Consider the following 14,293-nt stretch of genomic DNA (forward strand, 5'->3'; position numbering starts at 1 on the left):
TTTTCACTTTTTTCGTTGGACAAATATTTTGGAACATCTTGTTTTGTTTTTGTTTTTAATTGATATCTATAAGTTGTGTATTTGTGGTACATTCAAATACCATCTTTAGTTTCAAATCACAAAATTTAATTAAAAGGAGAAATTATTTGAATATGCAACTTCTTTTCTTATATTCTCTAAAATTTTCTACTAATCGGAAAAAGATACATAAATTCCTACCCTCTCCTATTCTTGGATATACAACTTCATGCTATGTCTTGAGACCTATGTGGTGTATTGGTATGTTGAGTGATATATCTGAAATCGTTCTGTGATGTAATGAAACGTTGAGGAACATATCTGAAATTGGGACATAATGTATCGAGGTGTTTTGGATATATCTGAATTTTATCAATCCGAAGGATTTTTGTAATTTGAAAAACAGTAGAGATATAATTCTATTAGCTTTTACCATTATGAATTTGTGTAAAATTTTCAAATTAAAATCAAATAAATTGAACGGGGGAATATCAGTTAAAGAAACAAGGGCTACTTAGGCTTTCATAGTAATAGATATTTTTAACTATAGTGGCTGAGCATTTTTTATTTTATTTTAGAGTTTTATCTGTTACTGATGAAAAGTGAATTCTGCCCCGTATATGTAACACTTATTTTGTACTTGTATAAAAAATATAAAAATAATTATCAGTGTCTTAGAGATGTCCATCTAGACCTTAATTGATTGCAAGTATTTATTTATTCGTTCTATAATAAATAGTGTCCTTTGTACTGTTGTTATTTCCAGACATTATAAACATTGTTTTTATTAGAATAAGCCCAAAAAGACAGCTTTGGTCTTCTTAGGATTATTCTGCAATTAGGTAGACAATTGTATAATGTTGTTTAATGTAATAATCCTTTTAATGGGAGCTACTTTAAGATATAATATACATTGTTAATTAATGCAATCATAGTGTTAATCAACAAACCATTTCAGTAAGTATTGTGTAATATATTGTGTGTGCAGAGTCCCTTTTTTTTTTTCATTTGACGTTTGATGTCGGAGATATAAAGCGAGTGTATTGAAAAAGAACGTTAAGAGGATGACTTAATTATAATTAGCTCAAATATGACTTCCTTGCTCGATTTCGATTTTTGATATTCGTATAGATGCAAAAAAGTCTCACCCTTGCAAATAATTGCTTTCTATTTTTTCTCCAAGCAACAAACAACAAGGGCCCTACTTCAGTTTCTGTACTTCAGTATTTAATTACATAATGTTTGTTATTATAATTGGGTCCATAGATATATAGACATCTAATACCTCAATTGTTTAGGAATTAATTTAACTATATTGGCATCATCACTCATAGAGTCCTAGTATTAGATTATCAACACACGAAAGTACTTGGAACTTTTCCTCTTTAGATTTTTTTTATAATAAATGTTGTCAAAGTATGAATTTTGTTATGAAATATGGTTTTCTATTAATATTCTATCAACATATCAGAAATATAAACGATAGAAATAAATTTTCATGAAAATAGTGAAGAAATTTCTATTTTTTTTTCATATAAAAGCATCACTTTACTTAAAATATTAGTGTGGGCCAAAATAATCATTGAATATTTTTAGTGAATTTTTAAATAGTATTTGTTTTAGGATCTTATATGGACATGTAATTGCTCAATTTTTTTATGAATTAAACTATTTTATCTTCATCACTCATAAAGTCATAGTAATAGATTATCAACACAAGAAAGTACTTGGCATTTTCCTTCTTTTCTTAAAATTTAAAAATAGTTAAGTAAGAATTGTTTACATGATTGTAACGTATTGGTTTTTTTTATCCCATTTGAACTAATTATATGGACATATTATTTATGTATTATTGAGGGGTTTCATATTTGATTAGTATGTTTTTTTCTAAAAAAAAGAATATCATAGGCTTCTATCTTAGCAAACAATGGTAGATAACTTGTTTTTTTTCTCTTTTCTTAACTTTTTCATTAGTTAAATATTACAAGTGCTAAATGGCTTCATAAATTATTTCCAAGTCGTACTGTCCATATATATATTTTTATTATAAAATTCTTGCTTCACACGTATTTTTATAGCTACGTGTGCATGAACTTTTTAGAAAGGTAAATATAATTACCAAATCTAGCAACACTTTATTTGATATTATTTCTAATCAATGGGTGGGTTTGTTAGTTTTTGGACTATGGATGGGCATATGTGAAAGAAGACAATGAAGAAAAAAGGGATGTTTTTGTAAAAAATGGAATTATTGGGGGCCTAATGGAGTACATGATTGACTTTAGGGCTCCACCTTTCATTTTCAAAAAAGCTTTTAAAATATTATATAAATACGTCCTTTTATTTGATCTTATATCCATGTATGAACAAATAGACGTATAAATTTGTATAAATTTAAAAATATATATACGTCATACGTGACATAATTTAAATGCAGAATTATGCACTCCATAAGTTAAAAGACATAAATATAAAATAAAACCAAATTATAGAACACATTTATATATTATTCCATAATATTATAACCTAACCTGATTACTTTTTGGTCTTTTAGCTACTTTGTCCTTCCATTCCTTTTGTGTTCCTAGTATCTGCCAAGTTTATAGGATGATGCTAAATTGTGTTTACTTTAGAGTTCCCATCTGCCTAATATATAAAAAAATAAAAGACGGTGAATACTTTAATTTTATCTCATAATATATGTTGGTAGGTCTATTATTAAAAATTATATCTCCAAGAGTTTAGTGGTAAATATGCTATTATTCAAATTGTAGGGTCATGAGTTCAATTTTCTACTTTTCGGGCCAGATTTACTGTGTATTAATTAATAATTGATGTGAATTCAATAACTTTTATTTAGATTTTAAGTATATATAAAAGATTTAAATATAAATACACGATTGTGAGTATAATTATAATTAAAGTGTTTGTAACTTTGAAATTTTTATTTGCTATAAATTGACACAACATATTCAATTCAAGATAAGGTATTGTGATGTATGTTATTGGTAAGACGCGTGAAAGAGTTACCAATATATAATCTGAAAGTATGGAGATCACTTACCTTAGAGTATAAAGATCTCATATTAAATAGGATCAAAACAGAGTATCTGAATTGCAAATTCAACACAAGTCATGATACCAAAGAAAGAAAGTTTCAAGTATATTGAGTCCAAAGTTTAAGGAGATTGGAGGTTGCTGATGATGTTACACATTGTATTGAAGGAAGATGAGCGAAATGAATGTTCACATCCAGAATATATTGCATTAAGAAGGTATCGTCAAGACTCGAACGTAAATTCTATAGGGCAGTACTTCTTAGACCGCATATTGTTGTATGTGATAGTTTTGAATGCACTCATTCAAACGACGAATGTAGCGTAGATGAGGGGCCTCATATCGATGTAAAACCATACTATGAGAGTTATTACTAAGAACAAATTAAGTTATACGGAACAAGGTGTGAGTAACCTCTATGACATATAATATAAGGGAAGCGAGAATGAGATGGTTCAATCATGTAAAGAAGGAGGTCATGGATGCGCCACTATAGAGGTGTACACATGAGTTAGTAGAGGTAGAGGTAGGCCAAAGAAGAACTCAAGGGGGCACAAGATGATTACACAAGACACGACACCACTTTAACCACTTTAGCTTACTGAATACATGACCCTAGAAAGAAAGGTACATAAGTCCAAAGGCGCGGACCCACATGCACCTGATAACTTTTTTTAAAAATCGTATATATATGTATAGATAGTTAATAAAACCGTAATATGTATAATAGTGCACTATTATAACAAAAGGACGTCTGGGTGCACCGAAGGCGCCATATTGAACCATTGATGCATGTTTTTCAATCGCCCAAAAGGCCGTTTTTTTTTTTTTGGAGAAATTACTTGGATGAGTGCCTTTTAATAAATAATTATAGATTTTAGCCATACTTTTTATTTATCACCATATATAGTAATACTATGTATTAAAGTGAATTATGTATGCAATGTACATGTATTATAATTTTTTTAAAAAAATATGTTATGTTTGTTTGGTAGGAAATTGACAAATTGTATTCAAGTGTATTAAAATGTGTGACAAATGATTATCCATCAATAGAATTTGTATTATATGTGAATAATAAATTGTTCTTTGTAATATGTATTAAAGTGTATTATAAATGTATTAAAGTGATCAAATGGAAAAAAAAATATTATTGTTATAAATGATAAATATTTTTTAAATATAATATATTCATGTAAGTTTTCCCTTTTTTTAACCTTAAAACCAGTTTTTTTTTAAAGGGAAAAGGGTTTGATATACCCCTCAACTTTGTCATTTGGAGCTGATATACCCCTCGTTATGAAAGTGGTTCATATATGCCCTTACCGTTATACAAACGACTCATATATATCCTTACTGTTACAAAATGAGCTTACATATACCCTTTATTTAAAGGAAGTTAAAAATTAGTTCTAAATTTATATTTTTTACTTTTAATTTTTTTTTAAAATTATTTAGGGGTATATATATTTCTCCTATCAAAGTTCAAGGTATATTTATTTTTTTCATAAATGAATTATTTTTTGACTTCTTTTGTTATAATTATTTGAGTTTCTTATTCTTATTTTATTTTATAAGTAATTTTCTACCCCTTTAAACTATTTTTTTTGTCTACATTGTAATTTGATTTTTGTATTCGAAGAAAAAAGTTTCGTCATCTACAATAAGTTTTTCAAGAATATACATAAATAAATTTGATTATCAAAATAATAATTCTAAAGGGAATCTGAAATAAATATACTATAATAAAAAAAATATTTACCATTTATAGCAATAACATTTTCTTCTCACTTGACCACTTTTAATTCATTTATAATACAAGTTTAATACATATTACAAAGATAAATTTATTATATAAATATAATACAAGTTTTAATGATGGATAATACATTTATCACACATTTTAATACACTTATAATACAATGTGACAATTTTTACCAAACAAACATAATATATTTCAAAAACAATAATAATTCAGATATATTGCACATACATAATTCACTTTTAATACATATTACAGATTTATCACAATATTGCTATAAATGGTAATAAACAAAAAGTATCGCTAAAATCAATAATTATTTTTTAAAAAATGCATTAATTCATGTATTTTTTTCAATTCTAAATTAGTCATTGAAACAAAAAAAAGTCAAAAAAATGTTTGAGGAGGATTAAATTTACTAATATGGGATTATATTTTTTTTTTAAAAAAAATAATAAAAAATTAGATTAGAATTAATTTTTTTTTCTTTTCTGTTAGAGGATAAGGGTATATGTGAGTCATTTTTTATAAGTAGGGGTATATATGAGTCACTTTCATAACAAGGGTATATTAGCTCCAAATGACAAAGTTAAGAGGTATATCATACCCTTTTCCCTTTTTTAAAAAAATTTTAAAACCAGTTTAATTTTATTTTTTTTTACAATTAACCTTTTGTAAAAATGTTTTATATTAAAATTAGTTTTTCCCACCTCATTGCCCCATCCCCTTTCGTAACCACCCTTTTTTGCCATTTCATTTGGCCTCATTCTTTTCTTAATTGAAAGTAAAGGCAAATAAAAATTCTAACACAATTCTAAACAAAATATAATACTGTTAGAAAATATACAACTTACAAGCACTCTTCATTGCATAATTGAAGTCCTACTCCCATTCTCTCGCATAAATTGGTAAGTTCTTATTTATAAGTGATATTTTTTTTTTGTAAAATTTGTTGTTGATTCTTCTGATTTGAAATAGATAGATTTTTGACGAACATAATTCTTCTCAAACAAATGCTAGTTTTAGAGACAATTTCTTTGCGTTTTATAGATGTGTTTAATTTACAATCACTTAAACCAGATCCTAGAGAAAGAATACCTATTAATAAAATTCATTATTAAAAAGTTTTGAGGCCTAAACAGGGTGCTTTGCTAACCTTACCATGAAGTCACTCCTACCCTCATCCTTGAGCCACTCTTTGTGGTGCCCCCATCTTCAAATTCTGGGTTCGCCTTTGCATATGTCAAGAATTAAGATAGACAGTTAATAGGAAGATGAATATTATCAGATTTTATGTGTGAGAGGGAGGGGCCTAATCTTAGTAATATTATTTAGTAACTGCTAATTGATCTTGGACATATTTATATGCTCAATTACTATCCATCTTTAACGACATTATCTGATCTAACTAGCATGTTTTGGTTCAAGATTGCGATGATTGCACACTATTATATATGATTAGTGATTTTTCAGGTTACTAAGGGAAATGATCAAGTATTGGAAGGAAAAGGAGTTGAAGGCGACAAGATGCAGCCAGGCGCGACACTGGCGCGGCGCCTCAAAAACCATGACGCAGCAAGAGCATGACGCGATAGGCCAAGCTTGTTTGAGGTTGATTTCAGGCACACTGGCAGCGCAGCGCGCCAGCCTCCAGATGCGATTCTGGTGCGGCGACTCAGCCCTGTTGAAGTTTTTGAAGAAAGTTGAAGTTAAAAGGTTGAAGTAGAATTCGACTTTATTTTCCTAATTACTATAAATAGACCCTTAGGGCCTCATTGTGAGGGTTCGACTTTTTGATTGGTGTGCAAGAGCAAGAATTCAAGTTTGTAATAAGTTTTAATGTTCTAGCTCTTTTATTTTTCAAAAATCACATAAACAATTGTCTTTTGTGGTTTTTGAATAGTATGAGTGGCTAATCGCACTAGTTCTGGGGCTGTAGCTACAAATCAAATGTTGAATATTATTGGTTTTTGAGTTAATTCTTGGTTGTCAACACAAGTTACTTCTATGTTTATGTTTTTGTTTTATTATTTTATGCTTGATCACCATAAGATAAACTTAGTGTCTAATCTAAAATCGAGAGGACAAATTAGATAGACCAGAGGATATAGAGAGCTCGATTGACTGATCAGATTGAGGTGATTTGTGTTCAGGACTGACGCTCGAACGAACAACTTGCTTGGTTTCGAAATAGGATTAAATATAAATGATCGCCAATTAGCTTACTTGTCCCCGCTCAACGATGTATTTAGGTATCTAATTGGGTAGATGATGAGAGATGTGTAGCCCGTCTCATATGATTAACCCTATAAACCAATAACTTGACAACCAAAATTAGTTCGAAGTCAACACTATGATGCATGAGATTCAACATATGTTGCAGCCTTGAAATTTTTTTTTCTTGCTTGAAACACCATCTTTAAGTCGTTCAATCTTGGTTACTTTTATTCATTGCTAAAATAATTGTAGTTAATAATCAATCATCAACTCTTAAATCAGTTACTTAGCTTTTACTTTTAGCTGTAGAATTAAGTATTAAATATAAATTGATTATAAGTCTCTTGGGAATGATAACTCGTTTCTAAAAAAAATTTATATTACTTGTGCGACCACGTATACTTGCATGTGTATTGATATTTGTTACTTCATTTGCTTTGTGTATTGGAATGTTGTTGTCGTACTATTTTTTTCTTGTAATGATTTTGTAAATTTTCTTTTTTTTCGATAGTCTATGAGAAACGATGTCTCTATCCTACAAAAATAGTAACATGATTTATATATATCTTATCAGCTCCTGACCCTACTTATAAATTTATATTGGATATATTAGTGAGATAAACAGATTGAAGAGACGAAACAAAAAGTAGATTTTATCTAAGCAAACAGTTTGGTGCTATTCAAGCAAAGATGAAATCTTGAAACTAATATTGATGATGAAATCTTGAAACTAATATTGATCTATTTCCACAATTATTAAAATAGCTTTTAACAGTACTAAATATGTGCATTTATAAAAATGTTAAACTAATATTTATCAATATTTATTAATTGTCATTTACATCTAATATCTTTAAAGATTTTAGAAACATTTATAATAAGTATTAATTGTCATTAGAAAAATATATTTAACAATAATTAAATTATTATCGTCATTAATTGTTGCTAAAGATATTTTTGATCTAGTGTTGCAACTATGACAAGACAAGGGAAGGTAAGTGTAATAAAAAAGCACGTTGTTATTTTGAAAATAGCGAACATCTTGTCAATCAATTTCCTATCAGCTCCTACAAATAATTGGAGATGAAATTACGGTCAAGTTTCAAAAATTATTTTACTTTAAATAATATTTTTGTTAAAAAAAAAATTCATTTTACAAAAAATAATTTATATTTGACCAATTTCCTTGAGAAATAATTTTATCTATATTTGATGAGCATATTATGATTGGTTATTTTCTTAAAAAAATTCGATGGGTTCCTTCACTTGATTGATAATGAAAGTACGTAATAGAATAAGTTAAACATAAATACTCGTATCAATTATTATTTTTAAAAAATATATAAAATTTGAAATGAATAAATAAAAGTGAATATAAAAATATTTAATACTAATTAAAATTAGTTTTAGATGGAGCTCTTTCCACCAGTGAAATGTCATGATTTTTATTTTTTTAATAAACTAAACCTTCTACACGAAGATTGATAAAGTTGAGTTATTAAATATGATAAAGGACTACTTTGGATTTAAGTAACCACTATGTTTACTTATCATATAAAATATCTTTATATACTTAAATTAACTAAAATGTCTTTGTTAAAAGATAACAACTCAAAGTCGACAACTAATTAGCAAATTAAACTCCGTGTTTATAGTTATCAACTTATCTTTATCTCATTTGTGGAAGTGATTTATACAAAAAGCTTTATCAATTATCACAAGAGTAAGATCATGAAAGCAAATGCTACAAAATTTTAAAATTATGTATGTATAATAGGATATTATATTCGATAAATAAAACTGTTAAGCATAATTAATCATATGATCCTCCCAATATATAGTCCTAGTATAGAAAAGAAAGATAAACTTTCGTGTGAATATTTTGAGCGTTGTTTAAACATGAAGAAGGCGCCTAAAATAAAGCCAAAAAAACAACTCACACAAACACGTCAAAATCAACTCCTAACTACTCCTTTATTTCAAACCAAAAAAAAATAAAATGAAAGACACATCACAGATGGTGATGGAGTGATAAATACTTTGTTATTTTTAATTAGAAATATTTATTTGGGGTCCTCCTAACTACAAATTCGTTTTTATTATGCAGAGTTTTACCTCAAAATAAAATTTTTAAACATGAATCTAAATTTGATCGAATTTTATTATAAAATTTTCTACTGAAATTCAAATCTTTTGGACGAAAATAAAATAAAATGAAGGCAGCTCCCTCTGATCTCTAACATTGACCGTTGTATTTCAAAAGAAAAACACGTAACAGCTACTCTCTCTATTATTGGTGGTTTAACGTGGCCCACACTTTCTTCCCCCTTCCATACTACCTCTATTATATATATATATATATATATATATATATATATATATACAACTTCAAATGCAAATTATTGGTTTCGTTTCAGAGCTATTGATAACTTTAAAAAAAATCATATATATGACTAAGTTTAAATACACTTTTGATATGTAACATGACATAATAAGTAGTCTCAAACTCTTCTAAAAATATAAATCTCTTAATAAAAAATCGAGAGAAGTATGGTAAACATCCCTAAATTTGACAAGAATTTAGAAGTGTATTTTACTCATGTTGCAAGATCATTACTTAGTCAAGTAAAAAAGTGTTTTAAAAGCTGTCAACAATTTAGAGATGACACTAATAAATTAGCGTTGAGTTTATGAGTATTTTCAATAATTTATTTTCTTTTTGGTTAAATTCCAAATTTGCGTTAATATACAAAATTTATTTGGATTTATCCTTAGTTAATACTTTAGAAAATATTTTTCTTCGTATCGAAGATCACTCTATGTGTTGTCTAACCGGGGCCAGGGGGCCACCCTAGTCTTTTTGAACCTGTTTAGAAAAAGGTACTAAAAAAACGTCTATAAAAGAGGTAGGCAGGCAAGTGCAAAAATAAAAGAAAAGTTTAGTAGCCCTTTTACTTTTGTTCTTAATTAATTAAGCTAATTTGTGTGTTAAACAAGAATCCAAAGGGAAGTTTCTTACAATCTCCCCTCATTTCAATTAGCTAGCTACTATAAATTAACTCATTATTACACCATTTTCTTAATTAATTCCTCTAAATTAAAGAATAATGGGTGTTGGAGGAACATTAGAGTATATATCAGAAATGATGAGTATTGAAAAGCCAAAGAAGAAGAAGAAGCAGTTTAATACAGTGGAACTTAAAGTTAGAATGGATTGTGAGGGCTGTGAAATGAAAGTCAAAAATACATTATCTTCCATGAGTGGTAAGTTTTCTTATAATTAGCTAGCGTTACGTCATACATTTTAAAATTTTATCTTCAAATATTTGTTGAGAAACAATCTAACTTCAAATTTCTTAGTTTATTACTCTTAATAGTATGGTTTATAGCCACAAAATGTCCCCCTTCTATCCTAGTTTATGTTAGATGTACTTTTTACTTTTCGAAATTCAAACTGTATAAACTTTGACCAATATTTTAACATTTAATTTATTCTTTCATCATATTGATATGAGAAGAACTGCAATTCATAGTATCTTTCATATAGCTTTTGAATATTCAAAACGCTACGTAAATTGGGAGGGAAAAAAAGTATATTATGACTTATTTAAGGTGAAATATTTATTTATTTTTGTTAAATATTTAGGAGTGAAATCAGTGGAGATAAACAGGAAACAACAGAAGGTGACAGTAACAGGGTATGTGGAACCAAACAAAGTGTTAAAGAAGGCAAAGTCAACTGGAAAGAAGGCAGAGATATGGCCTTATGTCCCATACAATTTGGTATCCCAACCATATGCTGCTCAAGCTTATGACAAAAAGGCGCCTCCTGGCTACGTCAGGAGGGTCGATCAGTACCCAACCACGGGTACTATTGCGAGATATGAGGATCCTTCCTATGTCAACATGTTTAGTGATGAAAATCCTAATGCTTGTTCTATCATGTAACTTATTAAGGTACGAGAAAGCTACTGAAAGATGGCACGAGAAAACACAAGTTCTTGAGCTGAGATGGGTCTACCAGAAAAAGCTTCGGATCCCACTAATAAAATCATGCTGAATATGTTGTTATTATTCGGATCGGGTGGGGATATATGGGGTTGAAAAGTTAATTGTTGTATTGTAAGTTTTGCATGGGTTTTTTTAGAGTCATTAAGCAGTCTCAGGAATTTTGTGTAGTAAAACTATTAGTACTTGTAGTTATTGAATAATAATATACTTGAGTGTTCTTCTTTAAAAAAAATAAATAAATATTATTCATAGATAAATTTATATAATAAAATTATGCCTAATCGATCGATTACATAGTCTAAAAGATAATTTTATCTGATTATATATTAAAAAATCAAATTAATAACTTGAATAAAAGACGAGCTGCTACAAGGTCAAAAATTAAAATACATCAAAGATGTAAATTATTTTTAGTACTTTTACCATGTTATAATGGCTTTTATTCTTTTTAACGAATTAATATAGACCAGGTAGGATGATGAATATTTTCCTCTGGTGGTTGTGTTTGTGTACACAGCTGTAACATTGAGATCACAGCAAAGCTGGTTGTTAAGGTTCACCGTCTACTATTTGTTACACAAATATAATTGGGGCCAACACCTATGATAATTAGAAAATATATAAAAAAGAAGTAACATAATCTTTGAATGACAAATGGTTTTTTAATCTTTTTACAAATTTGTTATTAGTTTTGTATATATTTTTTATAATAGATTTTTCATTTTTACAGATAACATATATGAAAATATTTTCATTCAATCCCTAAGAGATCATTTTGCATAAAGACAGGTGTCAGTAGAGGGATTGCTGGATAATGTCAACATCTTGTCTATGGCAAGGCCTAGGAAAGGTTGGATGGCTGGTTAGAGTCATAGTTGAACATGACGCTTGCTTGATGGACTTAGTTAAGAAATATAGTTGCACCTTTGCTATTAACTATAACTTTTGGCATGATAGTAAGCACTTGAGGTAGGTGTTGGAACTTGTTAAGGGAATTGTTGCGCATAATGTCTACATCTTGCCTATGACAAAGCCCACGAGGGGCTAGGTAGATCGGATCAGTCATGATCGAACATGATATTTATTGGCGTGAACTTAATTAAAAAATAAAATTACGACAAACGCGAATAAATTAGAGACACAACGTTTCTAAAATGATCACACCTTCAATATCCCTTGGGAAATATGTCCCAAAAATCAAGACAACTAAGCTACGATGGTTTCTTTCATATGCTTAAAAGAACAATGATAAAAGTATTCAAACAAATACTTTATATAATCATATCTAGATCAAAATCTATTTGCTCCAATAATTTCGATTCACATGGTGTAGTACCCAGTATTTAAGGGAATGTACTCATTAGAAAAAAAATGCATTTCTAAGACTACTTAAATTCAAAAATTATGAGTAAATTCAATTCACTGTACCGAAATAAATATTCGATTACCTTTTAAACTTTGGATTAGGATGTTTTAACAACTTATTTTTCAAATTTGAGTTCAATAATTTTAACAAGACTAAGATTAATGTCTTTGACTAAATCAAATGCATGCATCATCCAAAAAGATTGAAGGAGACAAATGGAAGAAATATCTCTTAGTTTTCTCGTTTTTATTATCAAAATAATGTTTATATAAGATGCTTTCAAGAAGCATTTTGTTAGTCGCACTAATTAAGATAATCTTAACTTGTTATTAGGTGATATAGTGATTTTCTTTATATGACTTGTCCAATCGTCAGCCCCTGAGCTAGCTTTTGGGTTAAGTCAGACTCAAGATTCATTTCTTTAACATGATATCAGACATATTAAATTTGTTAACAAACTATATAATTCATCGACAACCTATTCCATTACTCAGGTATATTTGTGATATTTATCATAGTAGAATTAACTTTTATGCTAGTCGTCAACTTACTACGATCCTCCTCCTTTACTCACGATGGATGCATAAGCATAAGCCTACAATCATACTTTATCATATGCAAAAGTAAGTACGTTCACAAATATAGTAAAGCACTGCCAAAACTTTGAAACTGAAAAGGAAGCATCTAAGTATATATAGCCTTTTACCCTAAGTTGTTAAGGGGAAAATGAATTACCTATAAGGTAAAAGCAAAAAAGGAATCTACTTTTTTTGTCACATTTCAAGAATGGTAAAAAAATTATAAAGACATTTATGAATTCTAACAATACATCAGCCACCCTATATTTTCTTAAGTATTATGTTTCCTTTTGCTTTACTTATTAGTCTTTATCAGCATCCTCAGAGCTAAGAGAAACCTCCCGGGGACGTCGATGGTAAACAAACTAAAAACAAGGGTTAAAGGGAGAAGCTTGACCTCATATGAATGTACCATGTTTAGGGTAAACAAATTTCAACTTAATTTTATCACTAACCAACCAGGCTACCCAATAATTGATACTACTAGAGCAGGTCACAAAAAGATGATTCACCAAACAATTACATAAGCAAATCAACCTCAAGATTCAGAAACATCACCCAACTAGCAAATTCAGTGGGCACGTATACATATATCTTCACACCTAGAATCCTAGAGAATATGCTTGCACAATATTACATCATATACATTATTGAGATATATATGAGATGAAAGAATTCCCATAATTTCATCTAGCTTGTAATTTTCTTGCTCAATATCATAGTGACAGTAAAAAAGAGGCCAAGTGGAATACACTCGAAGTATGTCATAATAATCAATAAAAATGGTGAATTTGTATCATGAAAGACTAGGGTGGCCGACAAAGTTACCAGAGGCGAACCCATGTTTTGAAGTTTTTGAGTCGTTCCCACAATAATTTCAAGTAACATAAAATAATAACCAGGTTCACAATAGACCATTTAAAATATTTTGAGAGGGAATGTACAAAAGTCACTGGATTCCTGTAACCCCATACCTCAAGGGCTAGATATGCCCCGTGAAGTGACGCGGTACCTATAGCAGGTATCTAGTGACAACTGAGCTGGGACACAACTGTTATTACAATGGAATGGCCCAGACTTGTTTTTGACTACATGTTGCATAGTGGGGTCAACTATAGTACAATCCATTATACAGAGACTTTTAGATTATCAGCTCAAGAAATGACCCCAGAAAGTTGGCACCATGTATGGAAAGTTGCATATTGTATGATGAAACCCATATGAATATTGACTTTACATCTATTCCCTCTAGAGATAGAATCTGTCACCTTATTCTCACTCAAA

General features: G+C 29.1%; 1 protein-coding gene across 1 annotated transcript; it reads left to right on the forward strand.

Annotated features, from left to right (window-relative positions):
- The first annotated feature begins 9,992 nt into the window (after nt 1-9,992).
- Nucleotides 9,993-11,301, forward strand: LOC107015998 (heavy metal-associated isoprenylated plant protein 23). Its single transcript, XM_015216467.2, has 2 exons — nt 9,993-10,318; nt 10,701-11,301. Exons 1-2 carry the CDS (start codon nt 10,162-10,164, stop codon nt 11,000-11,002), a joined length of 459 nt encoding a protein of 152 aa, XP_015071953.1. The 5' UTR covers nt 9,993-10,161; the 3' UTR covers nt 11,003-11,301.
- The last annotated feature ends 2,992 nt before the right edge of the window (nt 11,302-14,293 follow it).

This window comes from Solanum pennellii, chromosome 4 (assembly GCF_001406875.1).
Source record: "Solanum pennellii chromosome 4, SPENNV200".
Lineage (NCBI taxonomy): Eukaryota > Viridiplantae > Streptophyta > Magnoliopsida > Solanales > Solanaceae > Solanum > Solanum pennellii.

Coding starts and splice junctions, on each gene's coding strand:
- LOC107015998 (XM_015216467.2), top strand. CDS start 10,162: ATGGGTGTTGGAGGAACATTAGAGTATATATCAGAAATGATGAGTATT. Junction 10,319..10,700: donor TACATTATCTTCCATGAGTG/GTAAGTTTTCTT, acceptor TTAAATATTTAG/GAGTGAAATCAGTGGAGATA.